General features: G+C 39.7%; 1 protein-coding gene across 1 annotated transcript in view; it reads right to left on the reverse strand.

Annotated features, from left to right (window-relative positions):
• The window catches only part of TBC1D15 (TBC1 domain family member 15), a 113,035-nt gene that overhangs the window by 73,190 nt on the left and 24,299 nt on the right, over nt 1–15,546 (reverse strand). Inside the window, exon 5 of the mRNA XM_089674099.1 lies at nt 1,234–1,444. Coding sequence (XP_089530225.1) covers nt 1,234–1,444 — 211 coding nt within the window. The remainder of the gene's footprint in view (nt 1–1,233; nt 1,445–15,546) is intronic.

The following is a 15,546-nucleotide window of genomic DNA, read 5'->3' on the forward strand; positions in this document are numbered from 1 at the left end:
TCCAATAAAGCATTCATAGCCCTCATCCCAAAGCCCCACAAGGATCCCAGTGATGTGGCCAATTATCGGCCAATTTCTTTAATTAATAATGATCTGAAATTATTCACTAAAATTCTTGCGACTTTTCTAAATGTTCCTCAACCACAATCATCCCTAAGTCACTGTTTCTTTAAAATGTTTGTTATATCCGCTATTTTGTAGTTAGACTTATGTTCATTGATACATTAATTTATCCAATACAATGCTCCCCTCCAGAATAGGTAAGGACTCACGCCCTGCTGTGTTTTTGTGGTTTCTATGTGTACCATTACAAGTGTGTGAATGGTGCTGTTTGAGCATTTGCACATTTGTTATGCTTGTTGTTTTTCTATGGAATGAAAATTCTAAAAAAATGATTGAAAAAGAAAATCAATATTTAGGTCTTCAAAAATGGGGAATCTTTTTTTGAAAAAGGACCATTACAACCCCCAAATGTTTGATGCTTTCAGAAAGAGGGGATGGAGAGGGTCACAGGACAAACACAAAACAGGAAAAGAAACATGACTGTGGCCAGGAAAGAACGCCACTGTGTTGGTATAAAGAGTACAGTATAAAACTGATCTGCGCCTGACCACATAGGAAATTTAAAAAATGTTTGTGTCTGGAGTTCTGCTTTAAAAGTATATGCAAACCTTCAACTTGTAAAGTAACCCATTCAGTTTATTATATAAATGAAATGCAAAACATTTCTGTATAGCTATAAAAAACATTATAAACATCTTCGTTTCCTGTTTTATAAGCGATCACATAATCTTTGTTCTCAGCTGCTTAAGAGTTGGGGGAAGGAGAAACAGCAGCATGCTAATCTTCCCAGTGAATGGATGTGCAGGGGGGAAGGTTGTCAGGACAAGTCTGATCATTAGAGAGCACAGCTGGAGAACTGACTATGCAGTGCTCTGCTGCCTAGTGTGGTCAGCTTTTAATAGGAAAGCAGAGGAACTGGCAGGAACACCAAAGATTTCACACAAAGGAAGCAATACAAAGAGAACAGGATACTTTCTCATACAAGCACATGGTACAGGAGCCACATATCGAGAATAACAAATGTCGGGTTTAAATATTCTTTAAGAATACTGTCTGTTGTGTACAAGAAGAGATCTGTAATGCTGTGATCATTGCTCTACTGATATTTTTATTTATAGCAAAATTCAAACATCAAAGACGAAAACACCTAAAGCATTATGTGATACTTACTCGCACAGCACCACGTATTTTTCAAGGCACTCAAGCAGAAGTTCGCTTCCTCCTTGATGGAAGTGAAGAGCTGGAAGGATAACATCATCCTTCAAGCAGAAAACAAAATAAGACCACCCCATGCCTTCTTTGTTCTGTTTAATTGACTTGAGGTCAGTCAAGCTGAAGAGGAATGACCATTTGCTCTGGATATTTACTGGACTCTGAACACCTAACAAAGTTTACAGAAACAAAGAAACAAACAAGAACAAGATCACCTAATATTCATAAATGAACACATTAGGGTAAAGAAAAAAGTTTTGTTATATCAAGCTCTAGTAATCTTTTATATTATCAAACACAATAAGGGATATGAATACAGCTTCTTTCAGTTATTACATGGTTAGTATTTTTGGCATGCTAAACCAGTGACCCACCAAGGTCTGGATTTAGTAAGTTCAGTATACAAGATTTAAGTATGTGGTTGGGTAGATCAAGTGTAAATAATGCACTTCTTTTAATAGGCTATTATTAAGATCAATAAAAAAAACAACAACAAACAAAACTCAATACTGCTCACATTGCCACATGGATGTACTTAACTGATTGCCGTCCGCCCTATAGGTGAAATACTGCTATAGGGCGGCACGGATGCGCAAAATCACGTATATATACACACACGTGATTTTGCAGTTCTGGATAGGGGGCGATCGCATTCTACCCGTGCCACCATTAGCGGCCTCGGCTGTCAATCACCAGGTCCCCCTCGGATGATTACTCGCCAGCAGCCAGTGATCCCTGGGTATTACTGAAGGGGGGAGAAAACTGTATGTAAACAATACAGTTATCTCCCCTGTCAGCTCCTGCACTCTGCTTTGTATGGCTCTGCATAGCATAGCAGAGCCATACAAAGCAGTGTGCTTACAGTGACGTGCACATAATGTGAAACAGCACACAGTTAACCCTTTGATCGACCCACATTATTATTATTATACGGGATTTATATAGCGCCAACAGTTTGCTCAGCGCTTTACAATATAATGGGAGACAATACAGCAACAATACAGTTCAATACAAGAGGGATAGGAGGGCCCTGCTCCTTGGAGCTTACAATCTAGGATGTTAACCCCTTCCTGCCCAGTGCCATTAGTACATGGTCTGTGCTTTTTATTAGCACCGATCACTGTATTGATGTCACTGGGGATGTCAGTGACACCAAGTCAGTTCCCGCAGTGTCAGAATGCCCACTGCAGTCAAGCAATAAGTCGCTGATCGCTGCCAGTACTAGTAAAAAATAAATTCCTGCATATATGCCGCCATTTGTAAATGCTATAACTTTCACGTAAACCAATTAATTTACATGTATTGAGATTTTTTTTTTTTTTTCAGCAAAGACACATAGCAGAATACATTTTGGCCTAACTTTATGACGAAATTTGATTTTTTTAATTTTTTTACTGGACATGTTTAATAGCAAAAAGTCAAAAATATTGTTTTTTTTCCTCAAAATTGTCTTTTTTTTTTATAGCGCAAAAAATAAAAAAACACACAGGCGATCAAATACCACCAAAAGAAAGCTCTATTTTGTGGGAAAAAAGGACGTAAAATTCATTTGGGTGCAGCGTTGCATGACCACGCAATTGTCAGTTACAATAACGTAGCACCCTATCGCAAAAAATGGCCTGGTCAGGAAGGGGGGGTAAATCCTCTGGAGGACAAGTGGTTAATAAGCATAGTATTGGAAACCAGGCATCTAAAGTATATTAGTACATTTCAAACCATTAAAAAGACAAAAGAAAAACAATTCCATTTGTTGTCTTGTATTAAAGATATGATTGTCACTTTCTGGTATTTACTTTGGTTTCATCACTCATTGTATGCTAAAATTATATCATTCTACTTCACAACTGTAAAAAACTATTTAACAGCCCATTTATATTGTTGAAAAGTTGGCAAATATCTGTTTCTTTTGATTGCCCCTTCACTGAATGTCATTCAGTTTGCTAAAGCGCTGTTTATCATAAACACTTTTTTCAAGAAAATTCTTGTTTTAACCGTATACTTTACTGTTTATTGCATCTTCATGCCGATGCTATTCTGTAATCTCTTTGCAGATACTTCCTGTGCATTATGCTTACATAACAGGGCTGATTTACTAAAACTAGAGAGCACAAAATCTAGTGCAGCTGTGCATGGTAGCCAATCAGCTTCTAACTTCAGCTTGTTCAAGTAAGTGTTGACAATAAAACCTGGAAGCTGATTGGTTTCTATGCAGAGCTGCACCAGATTTTGCACTTTCCACTTTTAGTAAATCAAACATCTATTTGTAATGTACATCAGAACCCTGTGTGACAATGCAGGAGCATAACTGGGAAACAGGCAGAGCAATATCATCCTACAGTGGGTATAGAAAAGAATCACCCCCCTTTAAAATAAACACACTTTGTTGCTTTGCAGCCTGAAATGAAGACAGACACAGTTTTTGTTTTGTCCAGCTGTATTTACTCAGTGCAACTTATAACATCCAAGTAAAAGATATAACACCAATATGTCAGAAAAAATAACATTAAAAAACAGAATCACTGAGTTGGAAAAAGGATCACTCTATCCTAAAAATGACTTGTAAACTTTATCAGGTGTAGCTAATCACCTACTCAATGACACACAAAGCCATTTGACTTTCAACTGTGATGAGCTGTGGTCATTTTGATTAGCTCAGCATGAAAAGAGCTTTCCTGGAGCATTTCAGGCCCTGATAGTGCAACTGAAGCAATCAATCATCTATGAGTGGCAAGGCACTGTCAAAAGATCTACAGGATAAAGCTGTGGACAGTCACAAGTCAGGAGATGCATACAAAAAAATGTCAAAAGTTTTATCAATGCCTAGAAACACAATGAAATCTATTAAGAAGTGGAGAGCATTTGGTACAACGCAGACCCTCCCTGGATCAGGATGTCTCTCCAAACTGGATGAAAGAGCCAGGAGGAAACTGGTCAGAGAGGCTACCAAGAGGCCTACAGCAACTTTGAAGCAGTTACATGAATTTATGACAAAGAGTTGTCAGTGTGTGCATGTGACAACAATATCACACATTCTCCACAAATGTGGCTTGTATGGGAGGGTTACAAGAAAAAAAAGCCACTCCTCAAGAAAGGCCACATGTAATCACAACTGAGCTTTGCCAAAACCCACCATGAAGATTCTGAGGCCACATGGAAAAGGTCTTATGGTCAGATGAGACTAAAATTTAACTATTTGGCCTCAACAGTAAACGATTTGCCTGGCAGAAATCCAATACAGCTCACTATCAATAATAACACCATTCCTACAGTATAGCATGGATGTGATAATATCCTGTTATAGGGGGATTCTCTGCAGCAGGAACGGGAGAACTTGTCAGGATAGAAGGAAAAATGGATTGGGCAAAATACCATCAAATTCTTGAGGAAAATCTGCTGCCCTCTGCCAGAAAGCTGTCAATGGGAAGGAGGTTTACCTTCCAACATGACAATGACCCAAAGTACACAGCACAAATGACCACACAGTGGTTGAAGGAGAAAAGATGAATGTCCTTGTCCAAACCCCATTGAAAATCTGTGGAATGACTTGAAGACTGCAGTCCACAAACGATCACTTTCAAATTTAACCCCTTCACACTGTCGTAACACAAATATGTGGCCTAACAGAACTGGGTTTTTTCCGTGTTGCTGCATATTTGCTTACCTGTCTTTGTGCTAGGAGCGAACCAAACAGCGTGCTCCCAGCAGAAAGACCGGGGTGTCACTGAGAGTTCCGGGTCCCGTTCTAACGATCGGGACCCGGGCTCCTGATTCCGGGTCACATGATCGCTGTGATAGCCTCTGATTGGATATTACAGTGATCAGTCAACGTAACGCCCACCCCCTTGTTTTTTTTCTCTCTCTATGAATAGAGGAGAGAGATACAGTGTCTTTCTCTCTCTCTCCTTGCATAAAGGAAAAAAAAACTGTTAAAAAAAAAGAAAAGATAAAAATATATTAAAAAATAAAAGAAAAAAATAAAGAAAAAATACCTAGATCAAGGTTTGATCTAGTTCAGTGCCAGGGTTAGTGTTTGGGTCAAGGTCAAAGTCAAGGTCAAAGGTCAGGATTTTTTTTCCCAAATTAGGATCAGAGTCAGCTAGTGTCAATGTGTTTTACGTAAAAAAAAAACAAAAATGTGCACTCTTGTTTTGGGCCGTTCTGTGGGTACAGACAACAAATAACGTACACATATATATACATATCGCTGCGATTGTCGAGCTGGAAAATTTATTTTGGGTTATTCTTTGGTGGTAGGTTATCTTAGTAACAAGGAATACACAGCTAAATTATAAAAAATTATTATTTTTTTATATTTTGGGCCAGTTTTCCTTTGATAATAGAAAACAAAATCCAGAGATATCCATTACCATTTACCACCAAATGAAAGCCCAATTTGTCCTGAAAAAAACAAGGTATAATCCATCTGTATACACAAAGTAGTTGAGATGATATGTCAAAGTTACAAGATTGTGCTTAGGCGTTAAGATTACTCTTAGGCATGAAGGGGTTAACTGAACTTGAGCAGATCTGCAAAGAAGAGTGGGCAAATATTGCAAAATCTAGATGTGCAAAGCTAGTAGAGACATATCCCAACAGAGTAAAAGCTGTAATGTAAACAAAAGGTGCTAAATAGAACCACTAAATACAACCCAAATTAGAAATAAGTAAATAAGTTGGGAAGCTCTGTAAAACCTACATAAAACAGAATGCAATGATTTGCAATCCTCATAAACCCATATTTTATTCAAAATAGAAAACATATCAAATGTTTAACCAGAGAAAATACCATTCAGAAAAAATAGGGTAACTTTGAAAATGAAGGCAGCAACACTTCGCAAAAAAAGTTGGGACAGAGCCATGTTTACCACGGTGTTGCATCCTCTCTTCTTTTAACAACACTCTGCAAATATCTGGGAACTGAGGGGGTTTTGGGACAGGAATATTGCCCCATTCTTCCCTCTCTCCTTCCCCTTACCACTGTCATTGCTGGTATCCACATAAACACCAGTGTGGTCCTTCTGTCACTCACCGCTACACTGACGTAAAGCCACATCTCACTGCACTATTTTCTTTATGACATCATCAGGAGCCTGGCTGTCTATTCTGGGTTCAGACAGCCAGACCTTTGATGACAGACAATATGGCTGCATTATGTATTTCAGGAGTAAAAGGGTGGCAGAGGACTGCAACCTTGGAAAGTCATAGTAAACAGTAAAGGTGAACTTTAATGGCCTTAAGGTGAGTTAGGGCTCATTTAGACTTGTGACACAAAGTTCACTAGACACAAAGTTAGTGAATAGGGGTGTTTACATGGTGTGGCAAAACATTATCCCCCCTCCTCTCCAGTCACACTTTGAGGCCGGTAGTGCCACCAAGTGCAACCCATTCAAGCAAATAGGGCTAGACATATTGACTGTCACAACCTGTCAAACACCTCTGAAAGACGATCTGAACGTGGATCACTTTTCAGAGGCACACCAATCTTGCCACATGCCTAAACTTGGCTCTACTGTCTATGTAGTAACAGACTATCTGAGCAGATCAGAATAGCCAAGAGGCTGAAAACAATGTATTGTGCAGAGTTATATGTTGGTAAGAACCCCTGCAAAAAAAAAAAAAAAAAAACTTCTGTAAAAGACGTTTTCTTTAAAAAAAAAATAGGGGGCAAAAAGCCCTAAAAAGCTGGAGCGTGCACAGAGCAGGTAAGTATAGTAATGTTTTTATTTTAGAAGAAAAAAACCCCCAAAGCTTTAGTGTCATTTTAAAAACAATATATGTATTACTTTGTTGTCCTAAATAATCACAAAGAGAGTTAAAGTAGTTGAACAGAAAAAAACAAACAAATAAAGCATAACATGTTTCAAAAGAATAATTGTAAATGTAAATCCAATTCAGAATTAAGCCCTCTGGGGTGTAATGTACCTAAACGGTCAATCCAGTATACTTCAAAATGAATTTAAAATCACCTCCCCCTCCTGTTCTTAGGAACATAATCAATTTCAATCATTTTTAATTATAACACAGAATGGAAGCATTCTGCAAAATGTCTAGCTACCGGTAACTGAATTAATCTGTCCCTAATAGCGTATTTATGGCATGCTAATTTGTCCTTAACTTTTCGTGTGGCCTCGCCTACATAATACAATCCACACAAACATTTAAAGCAGTAGTAAACTCCGCCTTTTACATGGTACCTACAGGTAAAGCCTATAATAAAGCTTACCTGTAGGTACAGTGAATATCTCCTAAACGTGCACCATTTAGGAGATAGGTACATGTGTAGCAGCCGAGAGCTGTGCCTTGAACGTGACTCCCACGCACATGAGCGGGAGTTATATCATCGCAACTCAGCCAAACAGACAGAGCCGGAAGACCTGTTATCGGTGACAGAGAGCCACTAGAGGGATCCGTTTTTTTTGTTTTTGTTTTTTTAGGTAGGTCAGTGCACACTAACACATTATTATATGAGCCTGCGGGGGGACTAGGGTTTTTTTTCTTAACATGGTTTACTATCGTGCATACCACAAATCTGGACAGACAGGTGTAATAGCCTTGAATTTCAATTTGGCATGTCTGGTGTAGCTGATAGAAAAGCTATCCTTTCATCATATGGGTAAATTGTATGCAACTGGTACAACAGAAGGGATTGCTATAACGGGGTCCCACAAATGTACAGTTGTGTTCAAAATAATAGCAGTCAGACATCACTAACCTGATCAATCACTGTTTTTGGTAGAAATGATATTTCTACATGGCAAATAATTTACTAGCAGGTATAGTAGAATAATAGAAATCCAACAGACCCAACAGTCATGACATGCATGCTGCTGATTCTGTGTAATTGAATCACTAATTGAAAGGGGCATGTTCAAAATAATAGCAGTGTGGAGTTCTATTAGTGAGGTCATTCATTCTTTGAAAAACAGGTGGCAATTATTGCCCTTATTTAAGGAAGGAAGGCAGCAAATGTTGTACATGCTGGTTACAGTGCATTTCAATGTCTGGGTCGTTCCAGACATTGTTCAGAAGAACAGCGTACCTTGATTAAAAAGTTGATTGGAGAGGGGAAAACATATAAAGAAGTGCAGAAAATGATAGGCTGCTCAGCTAAAATGATCACAAATGCTTTAAAATGGCAACCAAAACCTGAAAGACGTGGAAGAAAGTGAAAAACTACCATTCGAATGGATAGAAGAATAGCCAAAATGGCAAGGACTCAGCCAACAATCAGCTCCAGGAAGATCAAAGAAGGTCTAAAGTTATCTGTGAGTACTGTTACAATTAGAAGACGCCTATGTGAAGCCAAGCTATCTGCAAGAAGCCCCGCAAAGTCCCACTGTTGAAAAAAAGACATGTGCTGAAGGGGTTAAAATTTGCCAAAGAGCACATTGACTGGCCTAAAGAGAAATGGCGCAACATTTTGTGGACTGATGAAAGTAAGATTGTTCTTTTTGGGTCTAGTGGCCGGAGACAGTTTGTCAGACGACCCCCAAACACTGAATTCAAGCCACAGTACACTGTGAAGACAGTGAAGCATGGTTGTGCAAGCATCATGATATGGGGATGTTTCTCATACTACGGTTCTGGGCCTATTTATCGCATACCAGGGATCATGGATCAGTTTGAATACATCAGAATACTTGAAGAGGTCATGCTGCCTTATGCTGAAGAGGAAATGCCCTTGAAATGGGTGTTCCAACAAGACAACGACCCCAAACACACCAGTAAACGTGCAACATCTTGGTTCCAGACCAACAAGATTGACGTTATGGAGCGGCCAGCCCAATCCCCGGATCTTAATCCAATAGAAAACTTGTGGGGTGACATCAAAAATGCAGTTTCTGAGGCAAAATCAAGAAATAGAGAAGAACTGTGGAATGTCGTCCAATCATCCTGGGCTGGAATACCTGTTCACAGGTGCCAGAAGTTGGTTGACTCCATGCAACACAGATGTCCAGCAGTTCTCAGAAACAGTGCTTATACAACTAAATATTAATTAAGTGATTCAAAGGAAAGCAAAATCTTCAAACATTTTTCAGTTTATATAGTGAATGTTTGAGTTTGTAAAGAAGAATACAAACACTGCTATTTTTTGGAACAGTCTAATATTCACTTTTATTCAATTTTTTTTAGAGGAACAACACAAATTTGATATATTTTTCTTCATGTTTTGATTTGCAATAGAATGTTTAGTGTTCCCAATGCATTTGTGTGTATGGAAATAAAAGCTATTTGAAGGATTTTGAGCTTTATTCACTTTTTTCAACACACTGCTATTATTTTGAACACAACTGTATGTACACATGCTTAACAGGACAGTAATCCAATCTAAGTAAACGATTTAAAAATAAAAAATAGACAAACTTTTACCAAATGAAGGTATTAGCAGATGCACAAACTCAGAAAACTGAATAGTTGTTTCTCAGTGCAGACCAATGTATTTTTTAATAATGCCATATACATCTTGGAAAAAATGTATGATATTGTGAAAGAAATGGAATGTGTTACAATCTTGTTGTGTCTCTGAAGTCTGTAATTATTCTTTTTTAGCATACTTTGTGGGTAATTTCCAGAATGTAATTTTATTTTCCATAATCATTATCATCAAGTCTCGTTTGAACAGAGTATTACACGAGTGAATTGACTACTAAACCTCCCGGGTGAAAAGTGATTGCGATCTGTGGGTTTCAGCTACAACTCACTTTTCAACATGCCAACAGCTGTGACAATCATTTGCTGCATTTTACGAGTTTTCACACACTTGGGGGTCTTCAAATCAATTCAATCATGTCAGGAGGACTGTAACAGAAACTACCTTGCTACACATTAAACTTGATTAGATGGAGAATAAATACAGTCAAGAGCAGTGGTTCTGAAGCACCATCTACGGTGCAGTACCAGGACGCAGATTCCCTCCTCCCAGCTACCGTTGTGTTCCTTCTTGTTAGTGCAGGGCACTGCTGTATTTTACAGAAACAGAAAGTGGTGTTAGTGCAGCATCCACTAGAGGACACTGCTGTATAATACACATTTGTATACACTGCTGCTTACTCAGGACGCCCAGTGTATGCTGAACTGCATGAAGCCATACAGTATAGTGCAGTGAGCCTTACTATGAAAACAGCTGTAAATGCATTAATAGGACCCTGCGATAAAAGGTCCTTTCCCTGTCACAACTGCATACAATGTGCTCAATGAAAAAAGGATTTTTTTTTTTTTTTAATAACCCACACCAGACACCCAGTTAAAACTCAAGGCTAATACACCTCTCACACTCGTTTTGTTGTATACATCCTTAAAGTGAATTTAAACTCACAATTTAAAAAAAAAAAAAAAACCAACAGGCAGGGTTTTTAAAACAGAAATAAAACCAAACATTTTTTTTATCATGCTGAAAATACTTGTAACTGTAGAAATTTAAATAAAAGAGCTTGTTGAAAGTAAGCAAAGACCAGGCTTGGCAAAGAAGGAGGCCCTTTGAAATAGCTATGCCCACTGCTCCACATGCATGTGACATCATCTAGGAGATTTGATGCAACACACTGTGCCTGTGTACAGGGAGTTGGTCTGTCATTTAGCTGCAGCAATTTCTCCATCTGATGGCACTGCTATCCAAAGAGCAGTAAGTGTGTCTGTATGAGGAAAGCCGCTCACTCACATAGTGGGGCTAAATGCGTCACTGCTTAACAGAGACCTGCAGGCTGCTGTTTCCTTTCACTTTCGGTTTACTTAGGTTGTTTAGGTGGGTAGTGATACCCATACAGACACACTTATTGCACTCTGGATCAGCACGGGGATATTGCCACCACCCCATGAATCCTGAGGATCTGAGGAAGAAGTATATTCCTGCTTGCAGTGGCTCCACAAGCTATACATGAATCTTGCAACACTGCTATCCAGGACTATGTGTGAATACAGAGACGCGCCCATGCATGGGAGTGTTAAGTACATGCTTTTTCTATTTTAATATGGCGAATGGCCAATTTTCATTTGATTTTAACATTAAAATCTTTAACACTACTGCACTTAGCACACGCTCTTCTTGTTTATTTTTATGACAGAAGAGACCCTATTGGTCTCTTCTGTCATAAATGCTTTCCCCACTTAGCTGCAATGTACAATCAGCTTTGTATGCGCAGCTCAGCATACATGTACAGCATCACTCTGTGCCGTGAAGCAGTCAAATAGACCGAATCCAGAAGGAAGACCAAGAGGAGATGACAGCACCCCTAACCAGTGGGAGTGCCGAGAGTGCATTGCTGGAGGGGTCCGTTCAGCAGCTGAGTCTGTCATCATGTGCTAATATGCAATGCACACCATGCACATTATATAATTTTATTTATATTTACAAGTACAATTACATATATTTACATGTATGGGACCCCATAATATTGAGCCCTTCTTCTGCATCAATTGCATTTAAATCACCCATATTCTATCAGTTACACCAGAAGCGCCAAATTAAAATGCAAGACTGTTACACCTATCAGACCAGTTTTGCTGTATACATTCTTAAAGAAATTCTTCAATCCTATCTGTGAAAATTAAAAACTGTAGCTGCTTGCTTTTAAAAAACTGTCCAGGGATCCAGTGCCATGCTCACCCCAGTGGGTTTCTTCTCTGCTCATCGGTCCCCGGCGCTTGTATCTTCACTATGGGCAGCCAACTGTGACTGCTTGTGGCCTCACAGCCAGCTGCCCACTGCGCATGCTCGAGCCGTGCTGTGCCTTGTGAATGGTCCCGCAGACTCTTGGGACCTGTCACATGTCCCAAGAGGCTGCGGAGAGGAGGGGGGAGGCAAAACTTCCACTCCGATTGCCTAGGTCAGTGGTCGGCAAGCCGCGGCTCGCGAGCCACATGCGGCTCTTTACACATTTTAATGCGTCTCTTCTGTGTGCCGGGCGCCCGCTCCCCTCCCTCCTCTCGGGCGGCCGCCCCAAAAGTCAGGACTCTGCAGCTAGCCCAGCAATGGGCAAACTACGGCCCGGCGGACCTTTTAATCCCACGGAGCGTGGCAAACATTGGCTGTCAGGATGTAGGCGGGGCAGCGTGACTAACTCCTCTCCTCTCACAGTCCGCCCTGAAGACCGGAACGGCGCGGGAACACGGCGAGAGGAACGCGCGGAGCAAAGGTAAGTGAATTGACACAATATGAGGAATGAATTACTATAGGGGGGATGAATTACTATATGGGGGATGAATTACTATGGGGGATGAATTACTATATGGGGGATGAATTACTATATGGGGGATGAATTACTATATGGGGGATGAATTACTAGGGAGGATGAATTACTATGGGGGATGAATTACTATAGGGGGGATGAATTACTATATGAGGGATGAATTACTATGGGGGATGAATTACTATATGGGGGATTAATTACTATGGGGGATGAATTACTATATGGGGGATGAATTACTATGGGGGATGAATTACTATATGGGGGATGAATTACTATGGGGGATGAATTACTATATGGGGGATGAATTACTATATGGGGGATGAATTACTATGGGGGATGAATTACTATATGGGTTATTAATTACTATGGGGGATGAATTACTATATGGGGGATGAATTACTATGGGGGATGAATTACTATATGGGGGATGAATTACTATATGGGGGATGAATTACTATATGGGGGATGAATTACTATATGGGGGATGAATTACTATGGGGGATGAATTACTATATGGGGGATGAATTACTATATGGGGGATGAATTACTATATGGGGGATGAATTACTATATGGGGGATGAATTACTATATGGGGGATGTATTTTCAGTTTTAAAAATGTGGCTCTCAAAATAAATTTCAATCGTGGTTTTAGCGAGATTTGGTTCAGTTGAAAAAAAAGGTTGCCCACCACTGGCCTAGGTAGTCAGGTGGAAGTGGCGGTGGTATCAAAATCAGGTACCTGCTCCCCCCCCCCCCCAAAAAAAAAAAATGCCAACTTTGGCATAGGAGGGGGTGATGAGGAGGAACAGGGGAAGTTTTCCTTTTGGGTTATGTTAGTGTGGATTGTATTATGTAGGTGAGATCACACAAAAAGTTAAGAACATATAAGCATGTCATAAATACTAGGGACATAAGAATTCAATTACCAGTAGCTAGACATTTTGTGGAAGGCTCCCATTCAGTGTCACAATTAAAATTCATGGAAGTTGATTATATTCCTAAGAGCAGGAGGATAGGAGATTGCGATTTCATCTTGAAGCAAACTGGATTTACGGTTTAGGTACATTAGAGCCTCAAAGGCTTAATTCTGAATTGCATTAACATTTACAATTATGCCTTTGAAATCTGTTGCGCTTTATTTGTTTTTTCTGGTTAATTACAGAATAACTGTGTGATGATATCTTATTATGAGAATATACTTGTTTCTCGTCTGCATGTGTACTATTTCGTTGTGGTTTTTCTTAAGAGGTACACATGCTAAATTACAGTGTTTCTCAACCTGAAGGCACCCTGGTTGAAAAAGGCTGCTATATTAGGCCAATTCGATTATTAGCCAATTACTATGCCTCTGGTTCCTATCTGAATGTTTTTCTGTGTAGGATCTCATATAATCACTAGTGTTTTATGTCTGACGGGCTGACGCAAGCTCGAACTGTAACTTTTAGGAAACACCATAAACTTGATCACTTGATCTCATCTTGAATAAATTTAATTTGAGTGTGCTGCAAATGCAGACTTTTTCCTAGCTCTATAGAATACATACATGATATTCTGTTATGTGCAGTTTCCCCACATGCATTATTCATTGCCTGTACATCTCATATTGACCAAAAGCGACAAAGATTAAAACGTCGGAGGAGACTACAAGAGGTTGCGCCAACACATTTTGTATATCAGAAAGCTTATCCAGAGTAAGCTGTAGCCAATTCTTGAGAAAGTACATATAAACAGGAAGTAGTTAAAAAAGGTTGTAGAAAATCAGCAGCACTGAAGGCCAAAAAACCCCCACCATTTTATGATCATAAAAAATTAACAATGTTTATGGCAGACAGTACTTTAGAAAACCAAATATCTACTTTAGAATGCAAAATTTCAGCTGCATTTGGCTTTATTTGACAAACTGTAAAAGTAAACAAATTGAAAAAGCACAAGATACAAAATGAGAAAAGGAAAGTAGTTAATCATATCCAGCAGGATTTGTTCTGCGAAGATGAAATAATTTCATCATTCACCCAAGTAACTTCCTGAGAACAAATACATGCTCCAGTATTTATACCCAGCACTGGAGTCCCTTTAATAGGGTCTGTATGCGCAGGGGGTGGAATGAACTGCCAATCACGTAACCAGTGTGATTGCTTGCACAGTGGTCACATGATCGAGAACCAGTCCCACCAACTCATTAGTACGGACCAAGAGCTGTTTTTGACAACTCGGTCATATGCATTATGTGGGCAGCAAGAGGTTAAAATGATACTTAAGCTTTGTTTTTTTTCAAAATAACAAACATGTCATACTTACCTGCTCTGTGCAGTAGTTTTGCACACAGCTGCCCTGATCCTCTTCTTTTCGAGTCCCCCGCCGGTGCTCTGGCTCCTCCCCCTCAAGCAGTGCCCCCAGGAAAAGCTGCTTGCCCTGGAGTCACTGCTCTATGAGTCCATAAGACACATAGTGCCACAGCTCGGCCCCGCTCTCTCCTCATTGGCTCGCGGGCTACGATTAACAGCAGCAGGAGCCAATGGACTCCAGCTGCTATCTCAGCCAATGAAGAGGAGGGAGGGCCCCCATACAGCCATGGCTATTGTAAACATCGCTGGATCGGAAGAAAATCAGGTAAGAATTGTTTGTGTGTGGGGGGAGGGGCTAGGGGCTGCTGCACATAGAAGGTTTTTTACCTTCATGCATAGAATGCATGAAGGTAAAAAACCTTAAGCCTTTAGAACCACTTTAAACCAATCACCATGGTGTTAGGAAATGTGTCACAGTAGATTGTGCCTGTCCAGGAACATGAATGGAGGTGTTAAAGTCAATTCTAATTTACATATGACAATTACCAAATTCCAATGCTATGATGTCTTGGACATCTGAGTTACTTAGGAGAAGATGTAAATTGCTCTCAATTTGTCAGGGGTAATGACATTTTGGGGCTGATTTACTAAAATTGGAGAATGCAAAATCTGTTGCAGCTCTGCAAAGAAACCAATCAGATTCCAGGTTTTTTTGCCAAAGCTTAATTGAACAAGCTGAAGTTAGAAGCTGATTGGCTACCATGCAAAGCTACACCAGATTTTGCACTATCCACCTTTA

Source organism: Staurois parvus, unplaced genomic scaffold (genome assembly GCF_062004578.1).
Source record: "Staurois parvus isolate SC_StPar_1 unplaced genomic scaffold, SC_StPar_1.0 ptg000147l, whole genome shotgun sequence".
Classification (NCBI taxonomy): Eukaryota; Metazoa; Chordata; class Amphibia; order Anura; family Ranidae; genus Staurois; species Staurois parvus.